The sequence below is a fragment of the Poecile atricapillus genome, chromosome 1 (assembly GCF_030490865.1).
Source record: "Poecile atricapillus isolate bPoeAtr1 chromosome 1, bPoeAtr1.hap1, whole genome shotgun sequence".
Taxonomy (NCBI): Eukaryota; Metazoa; Chordata; class Aves; order Passeriformes; family Paridae; genus Poecile; species Poecile atricapillus.
In genome coordinates, this window is record NC_081249.1 from 135650926 (window position 1) to 135671337 (window position 20412).

The window sequence follows — 20412 nt, forward strand, 5'->3', positions numbered from 1 at the left end:
AGTTTTCCTGTCTTTCCCTCTAATAGTATATTTATATTTCAGGGAGTTGATTCACTTGCTCACTCACCTTTCTGAAGCTCTCCATGAAGCACAACTTAAACTCATACTGGTCATCCCTCCTGCAGTTGCAGCAGGGTGAGTATTCCTATTTAGTTTCCAGGTGCGAAATACTTTCTTGTCTGATAAACAGTAAGTTCAAAGCTTTGTTTAAAGCTGTGCAGTTTAAAAGAAGAAATAGGTATTTGGGTTTGATTGGTAGTCCTTTCTCCATGGATGTTGCACTGAATAGTCTTGGTAACTATATGCACTCATACATACGTCTTAATTTTTGATGTGATAGAGGAGCCAACAAGGAGAGATGCTATGCTGGACCTTGTTCTCCCCCACATTCCAGCTGGGGTGTTAGGAGAACAAGTAGAGGGGCAGAATCCCCTCCCTTGACCTGCTGGCTTCCCTTGGTGCAGCCCAGGATGTGGTTGGCTTTCCCAGCTGCAAGTGCACGGTTGGCAATGAAAGATTATTTTTTCCCCCTCCAAGTTTCCTTTCTTTCTTTAATCTGTTCAGCATCCTTATGCCTGCATACGAAGATTCAGTAATGTAAGTCAAACAGAGAAGCATTGTTAGGTACTTTTTCAAAGGAAAATCAGTAAACAGCTAACGAAAAATTTGACAATTTCTTATTTTTCTCACCTTGGGCTTTACAGCAGTATGGATAGGCTCACAGCCAATACAGATTATGACAGTTTAACAGCACAGTTTCAGGACAGTGTTGCACATCCTCCTAAATTTCTTGTAGGCTGTCACATCTTTCAGTGTACATTCATTTTCAAAGTGCCAAAAAGGCTGAGAAAATTGAATGCCTGAGCAGTCTGGTAAATGTTGCTTCTGTGGCTGGACTTTTCAATGACCTCAAGTTTTTCTTGAGTTTTATGTGGAGGTCCTGTAGCATGTTGGGGAAATAAAGCATTTCTGCTTACAGCTATCTGTGTAGACTTGAATGCATATGGCTGAAAAGATTCAAGGATCCTGTAGCAGGTGACTAAAAGGTTGTCTGTGTGCTGAGATCAGTTAACATCTGCCCTATAACTCCAGTGTCACCTCTTCTGTAGGTTAGTAGTGTAACCCCATCCAAACTAATTCCTGAATATAGGTACTTCCTACCATCTTAAGACTTTAAGCCCAGAACAATATCTACCTAGTTTTGTTTTTCAATAGCTGCCTGAAATCTGATTGCAGTGTATTTTCTGTAAAGTATGTACTTGACGGTATTTCTTGTTTCTTTATCTTTTCCTCTGTTGCATGATTAATATCCTTGCAAGAAGTAGCTAGTTTAATGCAAAAATCCTCTGCTTTTGTGTGGGGCTGGCAACACAACTTTGATAGGCAGAGAGAGAGAGAAACAGAGTGTTGAAAACTGGCAAAAGAAAACAATAAATTCCTTGTAAATTGGTGAAGTAGACATTTGTAAAGTATTACCCATTCAGTGCCCTTTAATTGAAGGCCTAGCTGCATTTTGAGGAGATTCCTTTCTATACCTCAAGTACCTACGCTTTTTAGCTTGGCTCTGGATCATTAATACTCTAATTTCTTGCAGATTTCTCTGGAAAATTGTGGGCTGGTATGCCTTTGCATCACATGGCTTTTCAGTGGTGCTAACAAGTACTTTGAGTTTCTTCTATTTGGTTAAATGAAAAATAATGCAAAATTATTATGTCTTATCTCTTGTCTGTCATTTATTCCAATCTTTCATGCTGCCCTCTTGTGTCCTACTTCTCATCCCAATTGATAGTTGCTTTAAAAAGTAATTTTCTGTTGCTATTAATTTTAGTCTATTACAGGTGAAGCAAAAGAGAACATTTTAAAACATTTTTCTAAAATGCCTTATCAGTCACTGCATCACACAGATGCTTTTTAAAATACTAATGCATGCTCTGGTAGAATTTAAGTAATTGCTATAAACGATGTTTGTGGTTGAAGTGCATTTGTGCTTTTGGTGGTAGGGAGAAAGTGGAGAATAGCACAAACCTCAACATTCCTGTTCATTGTGATACCTATTGATGTTACCAAGGTCACCCAGAGGGATCTTTGTTTCTGTAAGTCATTTGGGGCTCTACCCTCAGTTTTTTCTAAATCCCTAAACAAGATGCTGGAGCCTCTGTAAAACTGCAGTGTTCTTAAACATGTTTTGCCTGGACCAGAATTCGCATTTTTAAGGTAACTATCTTTCAGGACTATTTCTCTGTTGAACAACACACTGATCTTGTGTGTTCATCGCTGCCTCCTGCTGTTCTGCATATTGACACAATAGTGAGGTCACGGTTCTGAAACCTTTCTGAGCTGGGATTTAGGGATGCACTATTAGAGCTGGAAAGAGATGCCTATCTAAAGTGCAATTTGTAACCTGAAATAAGTTTTACATTCTGATTACCCGTTATGTACCCATTTACATGGGTGTTCCTAAATGGCCTGTTTGTAGAAGAGCTGAGAGAAATAACAGCTGTAATTTATATAAAAGAATCATAAAGTCTCATTCCTCTAAACCAATTAGATATATCTTTATGCATTCCTAAAGTTTTTGAGATTTATCCATAGACCTTTATGGCCCAGGAGAATTCAATAATCACATTCTTTTCAATCAATAATCTTGCATAACCCACTGTCTGTGTCTTCCATGTATGTGTTCTTACTGCATTAACTAGAAAAAACACTTTTAAGTTTTTGAGTAATAGGTTGTTGAAATAGATTCATAACTTACAGAAACATCTTAAAACACAATGTCCATGTATACTTTAAAGATTAGAAGTATATTTGATTTAATGATGTAAGTAATCAGAATTCTGAAATTTTCTTTCTGCCTTACTTGACTTTTTGGATAGCAGCTGTACTTGAAAATGTTTGATTTATAGGATGCAAGGCTTGAACTAAAAATGCCTCCTACTGTGTATTAAATATCTTGTGTCTTAAAACTCACTTTGGGTTTTAACACTTCAACATGGTTGAAAGTAGGCTTTTTGCATCTTATGTTCTTTAGTTTTTGGAATCACTTAGCCTGTTAATCAAAAATACAGCAAAAGGCATGGAAATAAGTGCCATCAAGAATCAAATAATATATCAGAGTTCAGCAGCTGGCAATAGACTGATAAAGGAGACATGAGCTGTATGTGTAGCATTCTACCCAACTGGGATGTTAGGAGCTGAAACACTGTCCCTTTTGTGTTCTACCCTGATTAAAATTTAAAGAGAGCATAGTCAAATGTAAGCAGTTTATTTAGGAATTTGTAATTTAGAGTCTTTTGATATGCATTAAGATCAAAGCAGTCTGTCTGCAAATGTTATCTGAAAGGAGACATTTAAGAGCTAAAAATACTAGTTTGCTGAGGGAAAACCCGTCTGGAAAATGCAACACTGCACATGAGATCGAGTGTGGGATGCAGGAAGAAAACATGTTGGATCATCTGTTTAACTTCTCAAATTCAACTTTTGCAACAAAAACAAAGTGAGACTGAGCCTCTACTGAACCTTGCTGTAGTAACTTGAAGGTTCCAGTGGTGCCTTTGGATTTTGGTTTGCTTATAAAATGTTCTGGACTAAAAGAAAACTTCACTCTTTTTAAATCCACACGTTTTATAGCTTTTTACAACATTAACCAGAGGCAGCTGAGCTGGCATAATCAAGAGTAATCAAGAGCTGGGAATGTGTTTGGATGCTGATTGGGAGGCAGGAATCTCTCTAGCAAGCTTTACTATCACAGAGAATGCATGTAGAGCTCCCATGATGAAAAACAGAGACTGAGATAGTTTTCATCCACCTGATGTCTAGGAATTGCATGATTTTCCTGCAAATGTAAATGATTTACAAGAGAAAGGAACAGCAGGAGCCAAAAGCTGTTCTTTGGGAAGTGTGTGTGTAATTCTCCCTTGTGGACTGGAGTCTTGCAGTTGCAGATGCCTGAAGAGATGTGCAAGGACTGCAGTGGTGTGTAAGTGGTTGCTAAAGCAGATGGTTTGGTGAAGACTTCCACTTTGTCTTTCAACAGAATGTCTCAAAAAGTTAGAATTTTACTACTTTTAACATGCATGGACATTGATGCATGTATAAACTATGGGTACCATTTCTATAAGGTCAGTGGGTAGCCAGGCATATTCTGTCCATTGCTGATTGTGAGTAACTCCATTGGTCCTGCTAATCCTGGTCTTGATTAAATTCCTGCTTTAAATATATGCAATTCAGTGTTTTATTGTGGTGCAGAAATTATAATGGGGAAAGATGTGTGGATGTTTTTATAATGATTTCACAAGCCTCTTTCTAAATAGGATAGCTGTGCTGGAGTGAGCTGCCTTTATGCCTAAATATGCACTTGCAAAACTATGTTGGGGGAGAAAAATAAATATGGCAAATGGACCTTGAAATTCGGTTGTAGTCATAGGCATTGGGTTGGTTATTTTGTTTCTCTGTACTTAAATTATTTATAATATTAGGGATCTATTCTCAAAGCAAAAAGTGAGACTTTATATAATAACTCTTTTCTGTCTGCAGGTAAATTGAATTTCATCTGACTAGATTATTGCATGTTTTGTCCAGGTTCAGCAACCATTTTATCCACTGTTTCCCAATTACTGTCAAGAAAACAATGAGTAAATAAAATTGAGTTTATTTACATAAGCTATCATTGGAGGGAGCATCAGTAGTGTTCCTGTTTTTGGCTGTCCTGAGAAAGAACAAAGACAAAAAGTTCCTGGAAGCTGTAGGTACAGTGTTGTCTTCACAGGGGTTCTTAATCTATCCATGGTTGCATAACCATTGCCTTCCTGGCATTTGTAATTTATTACAGACTTTAGACATATGATATAAATATGTAAAGTCTCAGTATACACTCATTAAAAGCTGTTCATTTTGTTAAACGTAGTGTTAAATAACTCTGTATTTAGGTTGTTAGTGATGGCTTTCCTTGGACTTTTATCATCCCCTGAAGTATAATCCTTTGGACAAAGTAGAAATAAGTGGCCTTGGTTGTGTCACTTCATAATGCAATACTATACTCTTTATTGACATTTTGATGGTTAGGATATGCACTAGGCAGTTTATCCCGTGTGATGGATATCCTTTTGACACACCTCTCTTCAGGCTACAAGACAGTAGCTGCTTCTTGAATAGCAGATGATTCTTTTATCTCTTTATTCTGTACAGAATCTGTAAATGAGAGAAAGTGAACTGTGAGTAAACTGGGTAAGCAAGGAAATTCAGGTGCTGAGGTGAGAGGCTGCACTGTCAGCATGCTCCATGGTGGAGCACTCTTAGTGTGCTGCTCAAGGGGGTCTCCTGAATGGAAAGCCCTCAGGGAACTCCACAAGGAGGTGAATTGGTTGAGGAGTATCCAGGAGTCCAAGGGAGAAATGAATTACAGGAATCACACCCTGTCTTCCCTGGTAGAGACCTTTAGGCAAATAGGGCACATGACACAGAAGATTCCCCATCATCTTTCCACCTGACTGAACATGTGACTTAAGGGATAGGGGATAAGGGTGACAAGTTCTTGCCTGTTGCAGCAGCTGTGTCTCCCCTGTCATTTCCCCACCTTCCCCATTTTGTCACTATTAAGAGTTTTAGAATTACAGATGTAGCTACTGCTGCATTTCTGAGAAAGAATATCAAGAATCTGCTGAAAAATCTCTAAAACTTTGGAGCTTTGTTTGTGTCAATCATAATTAAAATGCATGGAAGACAGTGTTAGAAAAAGATTGTTACAATTGTTTAAGAAGCCTCAGGTAACACAAAGTAGCTTTATACTTTCAGTAATTTTATCAAGTCTAGCGTAATAATAACTAGATATGTCAAACCTTGATCCTTGATTTAAGTAATTGTATGCAAAATAGCTGCTGTTCTTAGCTGTGTTTTAATGACATGCCTGCCAGTACAAAGCAGAGGTCAGTGAGCAAGATGGTTTCATTCAACCATGTGGGGACATGGTTTTGGGCATTATTAGTAAAAGTGAAGTAAAGTAAACAAACGACTGGAGCTATCACTGTCCTTATGACATTCTCAAAAAATGCTACTATTGGGAAATTACATACAGTTTAGCTAGAATAATTTGTTATCTCCTGGCTAGTTTCTGATAGCATATATCAAAGCAGTATTTAAATTAAAACCAAACATGTTTCTCCCTGATAAAAGGTACACTTAACCTCACAGCTTCTAGAAAAAATTCTGTCTTTATTGACTTCTTGAGATGCACAGCTGTAGTGCAGTTGCTTTCATTTTAAAGCTACAGGAACCCAAACTACTTTCTCTCTTCAAATATTTGAACATAATGTATATTTTTGTCTCAGCAAAATACAGCAAGCATCCCCAACTTTGGATTTCATATTTGCATATGTAAGGGAAAAAAAATCTACAGCTTCTCTTCCTGTTACTTAAAACTTCTATAGGTATGTATTATCAGTATTTTCCAGCACTAAACTTCCACTTGACCAAAATTAACATTTTAGCTGCTCTATTTATGCTTTATTTTTGCTGCAAAAACATTGTGGATGTGAAGTACTGTCTTAAGTATCTTCAGCCTTTTCTTTGTAGAGCTGCTGTGCAATGAAAATCACCAGAATCTATGCAGTCTTCATTATTGCTATCCAGTAGCTGTTGATACCAGCTTAGTTTTGCTACTCTGCCTCTTGGAAAGATTGGCAGGAGGGTAGACATCTCGTCCCTCCTCTTGCTTTGTGCTGTCATGCTCTCTTCTGCCTTTCCTATAAATATACATACATATTTTTCTGCAAAGTAGGAAGAGCACACAACGAATAACTGCTCATTGACCTCACACTTGCTCAGCCTAATGGATGCTGCAATTGACCAGTGTTTTGCAGATGTGATAAAGGAAATAGCAGCTTTGATCTTTTAGAAACTGATTATGAACAGACGCTTGTAATGTTATTTCTATTTTATGTCAGTAATCTGTCAGTCATCTTTAGAAGTTGCTGCAGATTCAATTGCCTTGCCATAACTTTGTGTATACTGAATGATATATTTGTTGGTTTACTATTCCAGTGTATATATACACACTGTTTTCCTTAGAAGTATTTCTAGTAAGTAGCAATTCTGATGTACAATATGCAAGTAAACAGCAGGGTAATTTTTATGATAATGTATGGTAAACAAATTCAATGAAATATAAGCAGCTTCTAACGTGTCTGTTTTGGAGTGAAATGGGAACTGTGACTTACTTTTAACATCATTCTCAGGAAGGACTATATGGAACAGAATGTAGAGCCTTGAACTTTTGGTAAGTAAAGAATGCCAGGGATCAAACCAGCAGAAAACATACTGCTTGTTTCAGATGAAGTTTCAATTATAAAATTATGTCAAATAACAGTTTATTAGAAAACCAACTTTGTAGAATACTATTTATTAGGTAGGATTCTGCTTTACCAATACATGCACTTAAAATTATGGAAGGTTAACATATTTGTGAGAAACCTGGTCGTAATAATCATATTTGATTAATCTTGGTGATGGAAACACTAATACTGTTGCTTTCTCTGAGCTTTCCACATGTCTAATATTTCTTACTTTTCCTTCCAATTTGACAAATACGGAAAAGCAAGATATTCTAAAAATTACAAGTGTTTATTTATTGTAGAGTTAGTAAGTATATACCAAATATGTTCTGCATGCTTGCTGTTGCTGATAAGGAAGTTTGATGCTGGAAGACAGTCTTTTTAGACAATATACAGAAAATGGGACTTGGGAGGGAAAATCTGAAAGCTAACTATGCACAGTTTCATATTTGGTGTGGTAATAACAGTTGGTTATACACTTTGGCCCCCATTGTTCCCATAGTTGTCCATCTTCCTGTGAGTATCCTAAAAAAAGAGACTGTCAGAAATATGGAGAGTGCAGTTACATATCAAGAGATTTTGTAGTTGGGCCCTGTATATGAAATTCAGCACTCAAGAAGGCACAGAATCACTGTTATGAGGTCTGTCTAGGCCAACTGACTGGTATATTCATTTTTATTACATGTTATAATATGTTTGATTTGAATCGCAAGATACAGCTTGAGATATGAGTTTATACTGAGTGGAACAGAAAACCCAGTAGGAAATTGTTACTGTCTACTTCTGAGTAACTGTTACTGGAGCAAGTTTAATAATGTCCTCAAATTATGGTGGTGCTATTAAACCCTGCTCAGAGTCATGCTACTGGGCTCATGTTTTTCTCTGTATAAAGGCTCAAAGTATAGGTCTGTCAGTTGCATCTCTTTTTAAAGTGAATTCTGTTAGCTACAGTAAATCTGGATGCTTGTTAATGGCTCTAAACTACATGTTTCCCTCACTGATGACTTCCCTGGTTTTGCTGCTGTTTATTGGGCTGCCAGCTCAGTACAGCATGGCACTGACTGCAGCCACGAGATGTTCCATGCATTTTGCATAGATTCAGAAAGGACTCAAGAGGATAAAATCTATTCTTAGAACTGAGTCTTTTAAAGACAATACCTTACAATATAAAATCAATGCAACAAAGGTCTGACTCTGCTGACATCTTCTGAAGTAAGTGCACACATCTGGTTTTGAGTTCCCACCAGGGAGAATCATTAAAATAATCTGTAGGTCAGCTAACAACAGTCAAAGAGAAGAAAGGATGGAATGTATTCCTCTGCATATCTGTCATTTGTAGCTCTACCAATTCTGAGCCAGCTGGTGTAGAGCAATTACTACATAAGTTTCAGTATTAAGTTGGAAAACTTTCCAAAAAACAAAGAAGAAAAATGGTGAGCATTTTATGCAAGGAGGAATTAAGGCTACATTTGGTATGTTAGAGTTTTTAAATCAGGCTCATATGCTCCAGAGTACAAGCTTGTTTTGCATGATGTTCTGCTATTGGAGCATGGCTTGCCTGGGCATTAAGCCCTGGCATGAAAGGCACTAGAATAGTTTGGAAATTAGGAGAAGCAAATGGTGACACAGTGGATGTTCATTTGTGCATAGTCCTTCTTAAATGGCTCCTACGAAGAGACTGAAGCAACGTAACAGAAACAGCATGAAAGGAGAACAGTTGACCTTCCCAAAAATGGAACTGGTAAATACAAAGTGTCAAAATTAATTTTTTCTTCTTTGGTAGTCAGATTGTCTGGTTTTGTGAAATGTGAATTTTTTATGTTGACTTCAGAGTTTTAGATACACTGTATTTTTCAAGTAACTTAAGAATTTGTAAGTGACTGGTCTGCCAGCATGCCTCAGTTCTGAGGAGAGCAGTTTTCAGGCTTATTTGTCACTAGCCGTCTGCTGAGATTTCATGCTTTCTTTTCAGGACATATATTGCTTGGCATGTTTCCCCTTCTTGACTTCTGTTACTGGTTTAAACCAGATGGGCCACAGGTAATTAGTTTGGCTTCATGAAAACTAGTAGGCTAGTCCATGGCAAGAACAGATCCCATGCTTCTCCCTATTTGGAGAGCAAGGACTGCAAAGACAACAGCTGGGATGGGATGTGTGTATTAAAGAAGAGTGCCAGCCCATAATGTTCTGCAAAACATTCATTAGATACAGAGATACCATTCTGCTTCCTGATAAAAATATAGCAAGTTTTTCACTTGTCAGTCTGTTAAAATTCACAGTCCCCCAGTGATATGAAGCGCTCAGAGTGTATGAACTCCTAGGGCTTTTGTGTTGTGAATCTGTAGCACTCATAATTTTCTTGCTCGTCAAGCTGTCTAGGTTTTATTGGTTTTAAAATACCTATCTTAATCTTTCCTATCTGAGAATTTGGTTAAGAGATTTTTGCCATTGAGAAAATTTGAACACAGTCAGTAATGTGATTTGTGGTTTTCAGTAGAGATGTTTGTTTATTTTAAATTGTGACCTTTTCTGTGAATAGGAGACAGATAGCCCTTATGCTTTGAAGGCATCTGAGTGTCAACATTGCTATCATGAAATAAGTGCCCCAGACAAAGACAGTGCAGAATTAGGGTTGCAGGTTTTTACTTAGGAATTTAGGCTACTATTCAGAATAGTAGTATAGTATTGTAAGGTGCAAATAATAAAATAAAAAATTGTCAAAATAAACTATAACTACGTTATTTTTACTAGAAGTTTACCTAGCAAACTCTTAAAATCTACAAATTAATAGACATCAGAACTCCCAGACTACCTACATCTTTAGAAGGTTCTCCCTAATGTCTAGCCCAGGTTTGCTAAAGCAATTATCTTGGGATATTCAGACTGCTCCAACTCATTAAAAATGAACTACTAAACTGTTGTGTTTCATTAAAATTTTCCTATTTCATTTGCTCATTCTTTTATAATTTGTGTCTCTTGAGACAACATTTTTCTGTCTTATTAACAATAAGGTGTCCTTTCATATTCTGTAAGCAAAATGTGATTTGGAGATGTTAAGATGGGCTTTAAATGGGAGGGGTGGGAACCTCCAGCTTTTTTTCTGCTTTCATCTGTTCCAACACTACTGTGTGAAACTGGGAGGATGTTCTCTAAGTAGAACCAGGTGAAAAACCATGACTGGAAGAGTATGGGACTGGAGGTGATTGCATTTGTTTTATGGAATAACCTTTTACTTTGACTTTTAATTCTATTTTAAGAGGTATAAGACTTTTGTATAGTGATTGCTAAATACATAAAAAAGCGGGGAGGAGAAATTTATACTAACTTGGCATTTGTGTTATTTGTTTCTCCTGAAATGGACTGACCTTATGAGTGTGGTTCAATGGATGTTTTTGGGTTTGAAATGGACAGTTCCTGATTTGTCGTACTGATCTGGATTTGTAGGCCACATGACCAGACATTGTGTTTATATCATGCTTCACCTCTTGCAACATTTTGTCCTTAGAAAGGAATTAGAGAAAAAGAAATCTGTAGTTTGAAGGCTGGTGAAGATACTTGAATTTACAGTAAGCATGTACATTTTCTGAAATGCCTGAGCAACATACATCTCTGCAAAATCCTTAACCTGTTGTCTAGGAGGATGTGTGCACTGAGTGAGAGAGGTCAAAGATGGAGAACATGCTGTGTTTTTTACAATCTCTAGCTGCATGGAATTAATCCACCACTATGTAGTAAATCTGCTTTTGTCTACCTGAGGACCTCTCTTTTGTTGGTTAAACATTCAGTATGGTTGTGTTCTTTTGACAGCAGGGATTAGAGCTGTAATTATTGTTCATGGCTTTGAACAGCAGTATTGTTTCAAGATTCTGTTGCTGACTTGGCTGCTTCATACAGTGCTGTTGTAGACAGACCTTAATTCTGTTTTTAGCCTGATTTCTGAGGTAACAAGTTGTCTGTATGCTTTCTCTCTTACATTTTTCATCTCTCTGATAAAGCTTCTTTGGCATTTGACCAGTTTCAACCCAAATTGACATAGACATAGAATTTTAATAGTCAGGTTCCTGTTACTTCATGAAAATATATAGCTGGAGAGATGAAGATAAAAAAATCTTTTTTTTTTCCCCCAAGACCCAGCTGTAAGAGGGCATTGTAAATGAAACTTCTATAGGACAACAGAAATCCAGTTGCAAAACATGCAAACCATGATCCATGTAGAATTGTTTTCTGAGTACTGATAGTGAAAAATTACTTCAGTGAGCTGTCTTCCTGAGAGTTTGGAAAACCTAAAATGAAAAAGGGTAGTTACAAAACTGTCAAGAGGATTTTTTCGGAAAAGGAAATGGATTCAGATTGAACTTGGTTACACATTTGACTGTTTCATTATCAATGACTGTAACTGTGTGATGAACAGGGTAGACATTTAGCTCTTTCTTCTATTTTCTATAGAAAAGACTTCATGCAGCATGAAACAGTAAATTTTTTATTCAATGATTGTGCATTAACTGAATTCAGTGGTTTGTGTTCATAAAATGCAGTACCATTATATTATAATGCTCCTATCTGCAATGAGCTATGAAAACCAATAATATCTTGTGGTGAAGAAAGATTTGCAAACAGTTGCTTTACAAAAAATTACACATGACAAGAAAATTAAATCATTACTGAGAGGCTGACTTCTGAAATAGAATCATAGTGGAAACAGAAAATCAATCAGTTTTCCATTATGAAGGCTATTCAAAGATGAGGATACAGGAAACTTCTCTTTTATAAAGGAGGGTGAAGGTGAGGTAACCTTACAAGAATGCAGTTTGAACTTGCAGGGAATAGCAGTCAGTTAAAAGACCTTTTTTCTCCTTATTTCATTTTGAGAGTAATTGTAGTGAGACAAGAAGTAGTTGAGAATGTAGATTGATTTGAAAGTAAGTGAAAGCAGCTTTAATTGTTGAAATATTTTTTTCCAGTCTTTCAATATGAAAGACTACAAACTGAGAATCATACAAAAATACTTATCAGTAAAGCATTAATGGAAATTTTGGTACGTATTACTGTGCGTAATTTGCAAGATTCAGGTAATAAACCTTCCAGGCTGTGAAAAAACCCCTCTACAGTTTTTTTAGACATGAAAAAACAGAATAGTGAAAAGAGACTGTGGAATTCTAAGCTGGGTATGTGGAAATACCAAGGAAAACAGGTGGTTTCTTCTAAGTCTGTGATGTTGTCCCAATAATAGGGATTTTTTTATATACATGTGGCAGTGTGCCATTGGGAAATGTTGACAAATTCTCAGGAATGTGTGCAAATAAGACTTATGCTCTCAGGGGAATCTTCCTTCTGTGAGTTTTGCCAGGTTGCCATTACTCTCTTACTTGAAGAGGAGAACTTATAAAGATTATGTTGTATTCCTGAGGCTTTTTACGGGAAGGATTTCTGTGGATGTTGTGTAAGGCAGCTTCTTTACTGTTTGTTAAAAGGAAAATATGTCACAGAATAAAAAATGCCCACTTAAGGTAAAGCAGCAATGAACTGGAAAGGAAAATTCTCATTTTCTCTTTGCAGTGTGTTTTTGTTCTTTCACCCACTCTCTGCACATCCAGCAGTCCCATGCCCTGTTTTCTATCCTTAATAATTTCCCTGCACTCATAATTTCTACTTGTAGGAATTTTTGTAGAGATTTTGTAGAAAACCACCTCTCTGAATTCCTGATGTATGGTGCCTTGTCCCTTAAATGCTAAGCAGGAGTGACAGACACTTTTTAGATAAATTCCAGGTATGTATTTTTACAGGGTTAAGTCCACATTTCTTACACATTTTAATAAATATTTAAAAATACCATAAAGAGTAGATATTATATCCATTAGAAAGTCTTGTTGGGCCAGATAATTTGAGTGTTTACATTTGGCTGGTATTTTAGAAATATCCTACAGATGTTTCTAGAAAACAGAAAATTGAAAAATATGGGATAAATATCATTCCATACTAATAATTGCTTCAAGCCAGAAAGAAGAAAAAATAAAGTTTCATTTCTTTGAGAGATGCTTTTCCTTTTCAATAACAAGGAAAACACATTCACCAGTGTTAACTAACACTAAAGTGTTAGTTTAAAATATTAATTATATAAGATAGAGGATACAGTTTTATTTTTCTTTTATTGTGGAATTTTATATCATCCTCATTACCAGTGTCTAAGCATTTTCAGGTCACTCTTTAAGTGACAGAACTGATACCTGTCATAATTTTGATGTCTTTTCTTATGGAGATTTGTTTCTGCACTTCATACTTTGCCTTGGTATAGTCTTGCTTAGGTATTTCCCCTGCCTGAAATGTGCTTGCCAGGCAAATAAACCACATCCCCTGTACTGAAAGTAGACCATGAACTGTAAGATGAATTTTTGGATCCTGAATTGAAAGTCAGGAAAGGTTGAGTGATGACTCAAGTCTGAACACTTCCTAGCTTTGCATCTGCTTTTCACCAGAGCATTTATCATTGCCAGAGAAGCTCTTTCAGGAAAATATGGAAAGCATATTGGGTAAAGAAGACATAAAAATACAATATAATGCCTGGTTGCATAGGTTGAGGCTTAATATTGCACTGCCACATTGAAACTGTTTTGAAAGGAGCTAAAAACTCCAGTGCTTTCTCAATAATAGTGCAAACTAAACCTGTAACTATGAGGCATTGGCTGAGTAAGTTTAAGGCCCATTTAATAGTAAAAAACCTTCAAGTATCTCAGATTAAAAAAAAAAATAAAAAAGGGGTTCTTGTTAATAGTGTAAGGCAATTGTTTCAGTTGCTTTCAGAAATCCCAGAAAAATCAGTCTTGGCCTTTTGTTTTTACTTTCTTCTGAATGTCTGTTTCATTCGGGTATGCACTGAGGAGCAGGTTTGGTTGTAGATTCAACTTATATAGTTCAGTTTTTCAGTTGATTGTAATTCACATTCATGTATTTTGTTCAGTCCAAGTTACTGAAAACTCCCATGGATTCTAAATAGCAAGAGTTGATTCTAGCAGGAATGCTGGGGAATTTCAACCCTTTGAGGATGTCTGTAGCTGAAACTGGTTTCATCCCACTGCCCTGAGTTCCAATAGGGTCAGGTCAGGGCAGTGTCACCAGGCCCATCACTTGTGTGGCCTCCCCAGTCCCCTTGCACTATGGAACAGTGCTGCCCCAGGGAGTGAGTCCTGGCATGGGACAATCCAGTGAGCTGGAGCTCCAGGGCTGCAGATTGAGTGGCTGGGGTCACCAGCCATGCCACCCAGGGCATCCCTCCTCCATCCTGTCTTCATTCCTTCTTCACCTATCCTGCATCATTATCCTTCTCCCAGCTCTGGGAGGGTTTCAGCATCTTGGGAGAAGAGTTTGGGTCCGGTTTTGCAACTGGACTTGAGAGGAGCCCTGGCTTGCTTAAGACCAGTGGAAGTTTTAAGAGCAGATTTGCAGTGCAAACTCAATTGTTATGCTTGCCTCTCCTTCTGCTGTGTCTCTTAATCTTCTATATTAAGTTTTAAAATTAAACAAGCCATGTTAAAAAAAAATAATCCTAAGTGGTAGTGGAGTCTGTGCCAGTTTAGCAGACTGGAAATACTCAGCAAACTGGTTAAATTATGCTGGATTCCCTCCAAGGCAGTGGGATTTAGGCTTGAGTATTTTAGCAGACTAGTGTAATTGTAGATACAGGCTCTTTGGTCTTTGTGGAGGTTTAGGTTGGAACCTTAGAAGAAGGTTCTTCACCCAGAGGGTGGTTGGGAACAGGCACCCCAGAGAAGTCATCACAGCACCAAGCCTGACAGAATTCAAGACATCTTTGGACAATGCTCTCAGGTATATGAGATTGTCGGGGCTGACCTGTGCAGGGCCAGGAGTTGGACTTGATGTTACTTGTGGGTGCCTTCCAACTTAGCATATTTGATGATTCTGTGAACCTAGGTATATTGTAATAAATGATGATGAGGCTTCTGCTACTTCACTGACTATTTTGGAAATGGTATTCAAAGTGTGGAAGAATGACAAGCTTTTGACATAGACTTGGAAAGTATTACTTTCATGGTCTCTGCATGTTCTCTGCCAAGTCTTCTGACTTTCCATTTCCACGCTGGATTTCTCAACAAAGTAGTCAGAAGAACATACCTGCCCTTGAGTTAAGTTTGCATAAATATCGGAATGATTGGAAAACCTCCAATTTGAAGTATAATAGCTGTCAAAAAAAAATATTTAGGTTTTATACTTGAATGCCAGTTTTCTTGACTCAGAACAATTCTAAAGGCATTAATCAAATAGTCCTGGTTTTGTTCCAGTGGAATTTCCCAAAGTGCTTGACTAGAGCAGAGTTGGTGGTATTCATTGAACTGCTGAGTGGTGCTTGTTTTTTTTGAAGAGTGCTGCTGTTTTAACACTATACATTAATGGACAAAGTATATTCATTGCTGCTGGGTTTGTTCCAAGTTGGAAATCTGTGCCCTTGCCACTCAGATGGCATTCTTTTGTAACAGAAGTATTTGAGTTACAAAATTGCTTTGGAGAAAATTATGGCAATATCCATTTTAACCTGTGGGTTTCTTCTTAAGTTACACATGCAAATTTCATTAAAGTACTACCTGGCTAAATCTATAAAGCAATCCAACTTGCCCTAATATCTAATACACATTATAATTACTTTTTATGTTTTCCCCCTCAGGAGTAATCACAATCAATTTACTGAAAATGTGTTTTGCTGGAGTTTGCATTGGGAAATTGCTTTGCCTACAGACATCCAAGTTGCCATGGCATTGTTTCAAAGATGTATTTATTATTTTAATTCTTGTAGAACAGCTGTAGTTTGCAATTGCAGTACATCACAAGCAGATAACTATAAAAAAACCTGAGGTCCACCAGTAGGTTCCAGAAGTGAAGAATTTTTGTTTTAATTTGTTGTAACCCTTGAACGAAAAGGGATTTCTCCTTCCTGTGACCAGTATATCACTGGTTCTGGAAATCTGACAGGCATGTTATGTGATTTAATCCGCCCTACTTTGTAACCTGCATTTTGTTCACCTCTTTCCTTATGCAGTGGAACACAAAGTGTCCTTGTGAACTGATAAATGAACGCTGTTATGCTCTGGTGATCCATTCAGCACATATTGTTGGATGTAGAATTTGCACACTGATCCAAAAGGGATAAAGGTCAAAATATGTGATTTTTCTGTTTATTACTTGCATCTGTCACTGAGCATCTTCTTGGTTTTTACATTTAGGATGGAACGTGAGTGGTTTTAGAAGCATACATTGCCTAGACAAGGTATTCTAATTGGCTTCTAATTTTTAGATCAAGTAGCAGTTTCTGATATTATTAGGAAAGTCTGGTTTCTCCAGTCTCTCTCCTCTGCTCTCTAGAGGAATCTTGTACAATCATGTAAGTCTGCCTCTTAAATGACAAAGATATACTACTAAGTTTATAGCTGTTAAATTACATTATTTCCCTCTTTTCTCTTCTTTTGCAGTGTCCCCTTATGTACACTGCTGTCCAAGGTTAATTGGGACAATAACCACTTTTTCTATCTGTTTGTCTCATGTTAACATGCTTCAGAGCCCTCTGGTTGAGGACAGGGCTCTTCTGGCAGTAGCTTCTCCATTTTAGTCCAGTCCCATCTTCGCAATGTGATTAAAGGTTGCCTTATGTTGCCTGCTGTGCTATTTGTGCTGCTATTTTGAAATTGCAAATTCTCTTTGAAACAGATTCAATGTTTTCAGGCAACTTGTGTGAATTAATGTTTCCATCTTGAATGATTGAAGGAAGTCAATAGCCTCTCTGAGTCCAAAACAGACAAAATATACACCCCCTCACCCATGAGGATAAGGTAGATATTAATCTGGGTCTGTATTTTGTAAATCAAGAGTAAACAAGAAAAGGGGGAAGAATGGTTTTCCGTACTTCATACCAAGACATGCTGAAGGCATAACTAGACCTTCATCTAGAAAAGGTTGTGGAATGGATTTCTTCTTTCTTTTCCCCTGCCCAAAGAAAGAAATGGATCTGTTTTTGTCTAAAGAAAACAGGTTTTCTTTCTTAAGTATGGTATAAACTGAAATTGTTCTTTTTGAGGCTGAAAAAATTACCTTTGGTTTATATTTTTCTATTAACAGCTGCACCCATCCATTTATTTAAATATGCCTCAGAGAACTTAGTTTCATAAGTGTCAAAACCAGTTAAGCAGCCCAAAGAATTAAAGGTTTTCTAAAAGCTTTTAGAGTTCAATTGATTGCTACCTAAGGCAATTTGATTAGTCCACAGCCCTTATAATCACTATTGTAGCCATGCTGGAAATGCTTATTTGGTAAGTATGCTGTGGAAGTATGATTCTTCCCACTGGCCACCTACATAGCTTTGAAATTTTTTTTCCTTAGCTGTTTATTACAAAAATGGCACTGAAATACATTTTTTTTTTTTTTTGCTACCTCAGAATGAAAGATTTTTCCTATGTGATCAAATGGTATGAAACCCAAAGGAGAAAATAAGTGTGGTTATTGTAGTAATTTATCTCTTCCTGTTTCTGTTTTGCTTTGTTTTGAAAGGACCAACCAGCCAGGAATGTTCACAAAGAAAGAATTTGATCAGTTGGCCTCAGCAATAGACAGCTTCAGTCTCATGACATATGACTATTCTGCACCACATCGGTAAGACTCCATGTGACATCAGAAAGATCATTGAAGGAGCTGATTCCTACTTAGATCTGTTAAATCTACAGTACATTTTTTTTTCTAGTAAAGTGAATACTTCTTTGTACTTGTATGATACTAAAGTTCTGGATTAGTAATTAAAATAGATGGTTTTCCAGAAGCTGATAACTCAGTACATTTTTAACAGCAATGTGTATCTATGGTTTGGATATTATGAAAGACTTTGTACTATAGCTAAAAAGGCATCCTTTTAAAATGATAACCTGACACACTTTTCCAGGCCAGGTTCTTTTGTTTTGAGTTATTTAGCACAGTTCTGAAGGATAGGTACACTAATAATCTACTAATAATAACACTGTCAAACAAATCAGCTTTAAACAATTGATACTTCATTTGCCTTTAAATATGAGCAGTTGCTGACAGTTGTCAGCAACATTGCTCTGCTGTACTAACATGTGGAGTTTTAATGGCACAAGTATCATGAAGGCTTTGAGGCAGATAATTGGTAGGGAGTAGCAGATGATGATATTTGTAAGACTGGGATATACACTTCCTGTTACCATGCCAGTGAGTGCCTTTTGTTATGTTAATGTTTGAGGGAGAGCCTGCTCTCCTCTCCAGTGAGGTAGGAATGGAATGAGCACAATATCCTGATGTTACATACATGACAATTCAGTTACTCTGTGCATTAAGGCTATACTCTTTCTTCATGTAGCTTTTTGTTTAGTAATTTGTAGGTTTTGCCCATAAATAAGTATAGCACAGTCATTGAAACTTGTTTTGCTTACCAGTCACTAACTTTATAGTTCCTTCTGCAAATAAATGGTAGATTTTGTCCCAGTGTATTTTGCCAGTTTGCAGTAAAATGTTGAGGAAAAAACCTGAAGTCATACAGAGTTTTGAATTATAGCATAGGCATTGTGCAAGGCCCTGTAACAATATGCTAGGGGGAAACCTTTTCTTACCCCTAGTGAGGAATTCTGTGCCCCTTCACGTTAGAATTTAATCAAAAAGTCAAGAGTGGGGCAATCATGTTTTGTGTATCAGCACTTCAAGCTACTGAAGAATGTGCATTTAACCTTGATAGAATTGTAGGTTCATCTTTACTGATTTTTGTGTGCCATAATTTGCCCTTTACAATTACATTGATCAAAAAGAGAAGGCTAAGTATGAACACGTACTTTTTCTGACAACCTGTTTGATTTTTGCTAACTTGACAGACCTGGCCCAAATTCCCCCCTTCCCTGGGTACGAGCTTGTGTTGAAGTACTGGATCCTGATTCAAAATGGAGGAATAAAATACTTTTAGGACTGAATTTCTATGGCATGGACTATTCTGCTTTGGGAACCTCTGGGGAGCCAGTCCTTGGCAACAGGTATGACTTCTCTGGATAGTAAGTACTTCTGTATGATATATTCTCACAGAAATTATAAATTCACAAGTATTCTTGTTTAGAAATATGGGTGAGTTAGCATCACAGAAATTGCAAAAGTGATAAATCTGCACATGAAATTGTAGCTCACCAGTTACAGTAAGACCTGTAACTTCTCTTTCCTGTACAGAAATGCAGATAGATGGCACAGTTATCCTGCCAGAACTCTTATGCAGAAATGGTTTGTGTAGATCTCCCTCTTTGCTCTATTCATTCTTGTACATGCAGGTTGGCATCTTTGTGTTAAAAATGTTCTGCAGTATTCTCTTATTCTCTTTATAATTTTGGGGGTTCCTGCAGTTGTTCTAATAATTCTTTCTCTCAGCTCCTGATGTTGCTGGTTACTTTGAAATTTGATACTGGTTTCCAACAGCAGTATGCCACCAAGTTTCTTTTTTGCTAGAAAAAGCTACAATAAGCTCACCTGGAGACAAAAATCTATAACAAGATAAAGGGAAATATTCCAAAGCCAGCTTGAAATTTTCTATTGATTCTCAGAGGAAAATGGTTGTTTTTAGTTTTGGGTAATAACCACCTCTAATAACAGTGAGCTTTGCAGAAATACATCAAGCCAGTAGAAAAACAAGAAAAACTGTGAATTTGACAGGAAATTTGTTACTAAATTATAAAATAGAATGAAGCCAAGTAGAAACAAACCTAAAGCACACAAGGTGACTGTTCTCACTTTCACAGGTTACTAAGTTCATTACCCTGTTGTATTTGAATGTAATAACAAATTTCTGTTTAGACATTGAAATACTGTCTGAGGTAGACTGTGTAAGGTAAGGTTAATTTTTTTTGTGCCCGTGCCTGCAGTTACACAAACACTCTGTTATTGTACCTGTTTCTGCTTTCTTCCTGCTTCTCCTTTGCTCCTTGCAGGGGTATAAAACTCTAGGCACAGTTTTCTTCCAGATCTCTGTATCTGACTGAATACCAGAAAAGGAGAGAATAAAGCCATTGTTTACAGTGAAAGGTATTTAGCAAGTATTCCAGAA

The 20412-nt window shown here is 37.0% G+C and overlaps 1 protein-coding gene across 10 annotated transcripts in view; it reads left to right on the plus strand.

Annotated features, from left to right (window-relative positions):
* Nucleotides 1–20412, plus strand: part of CHID1 (chitinase domain containing 1) — a 100980-nt gene that overhangs the window by 19427 nt on the left and 61141 nt on the right. For all 10 annotated transcript variants that reach the window (XM_058845197.1, XM_058845123.1, XM_058845192.1 and 7 more), the window contains 3 exons: nucleotides 43–135; nucleotides 17877–17978; nucleotides 19202–19357. In XM_058845197.1, coding sequence (XP_058701180.1) covers nucleotides 43–135; nucleotides 17877–17978; nucleotides 19202–19357 — 351 coding nt within the window. The remainder of the gene's footprint in view (nucleotides 1–42; nucleotides 136–17876; nucleotides 17979–19201; nucleotides 19358–20412) is intronic.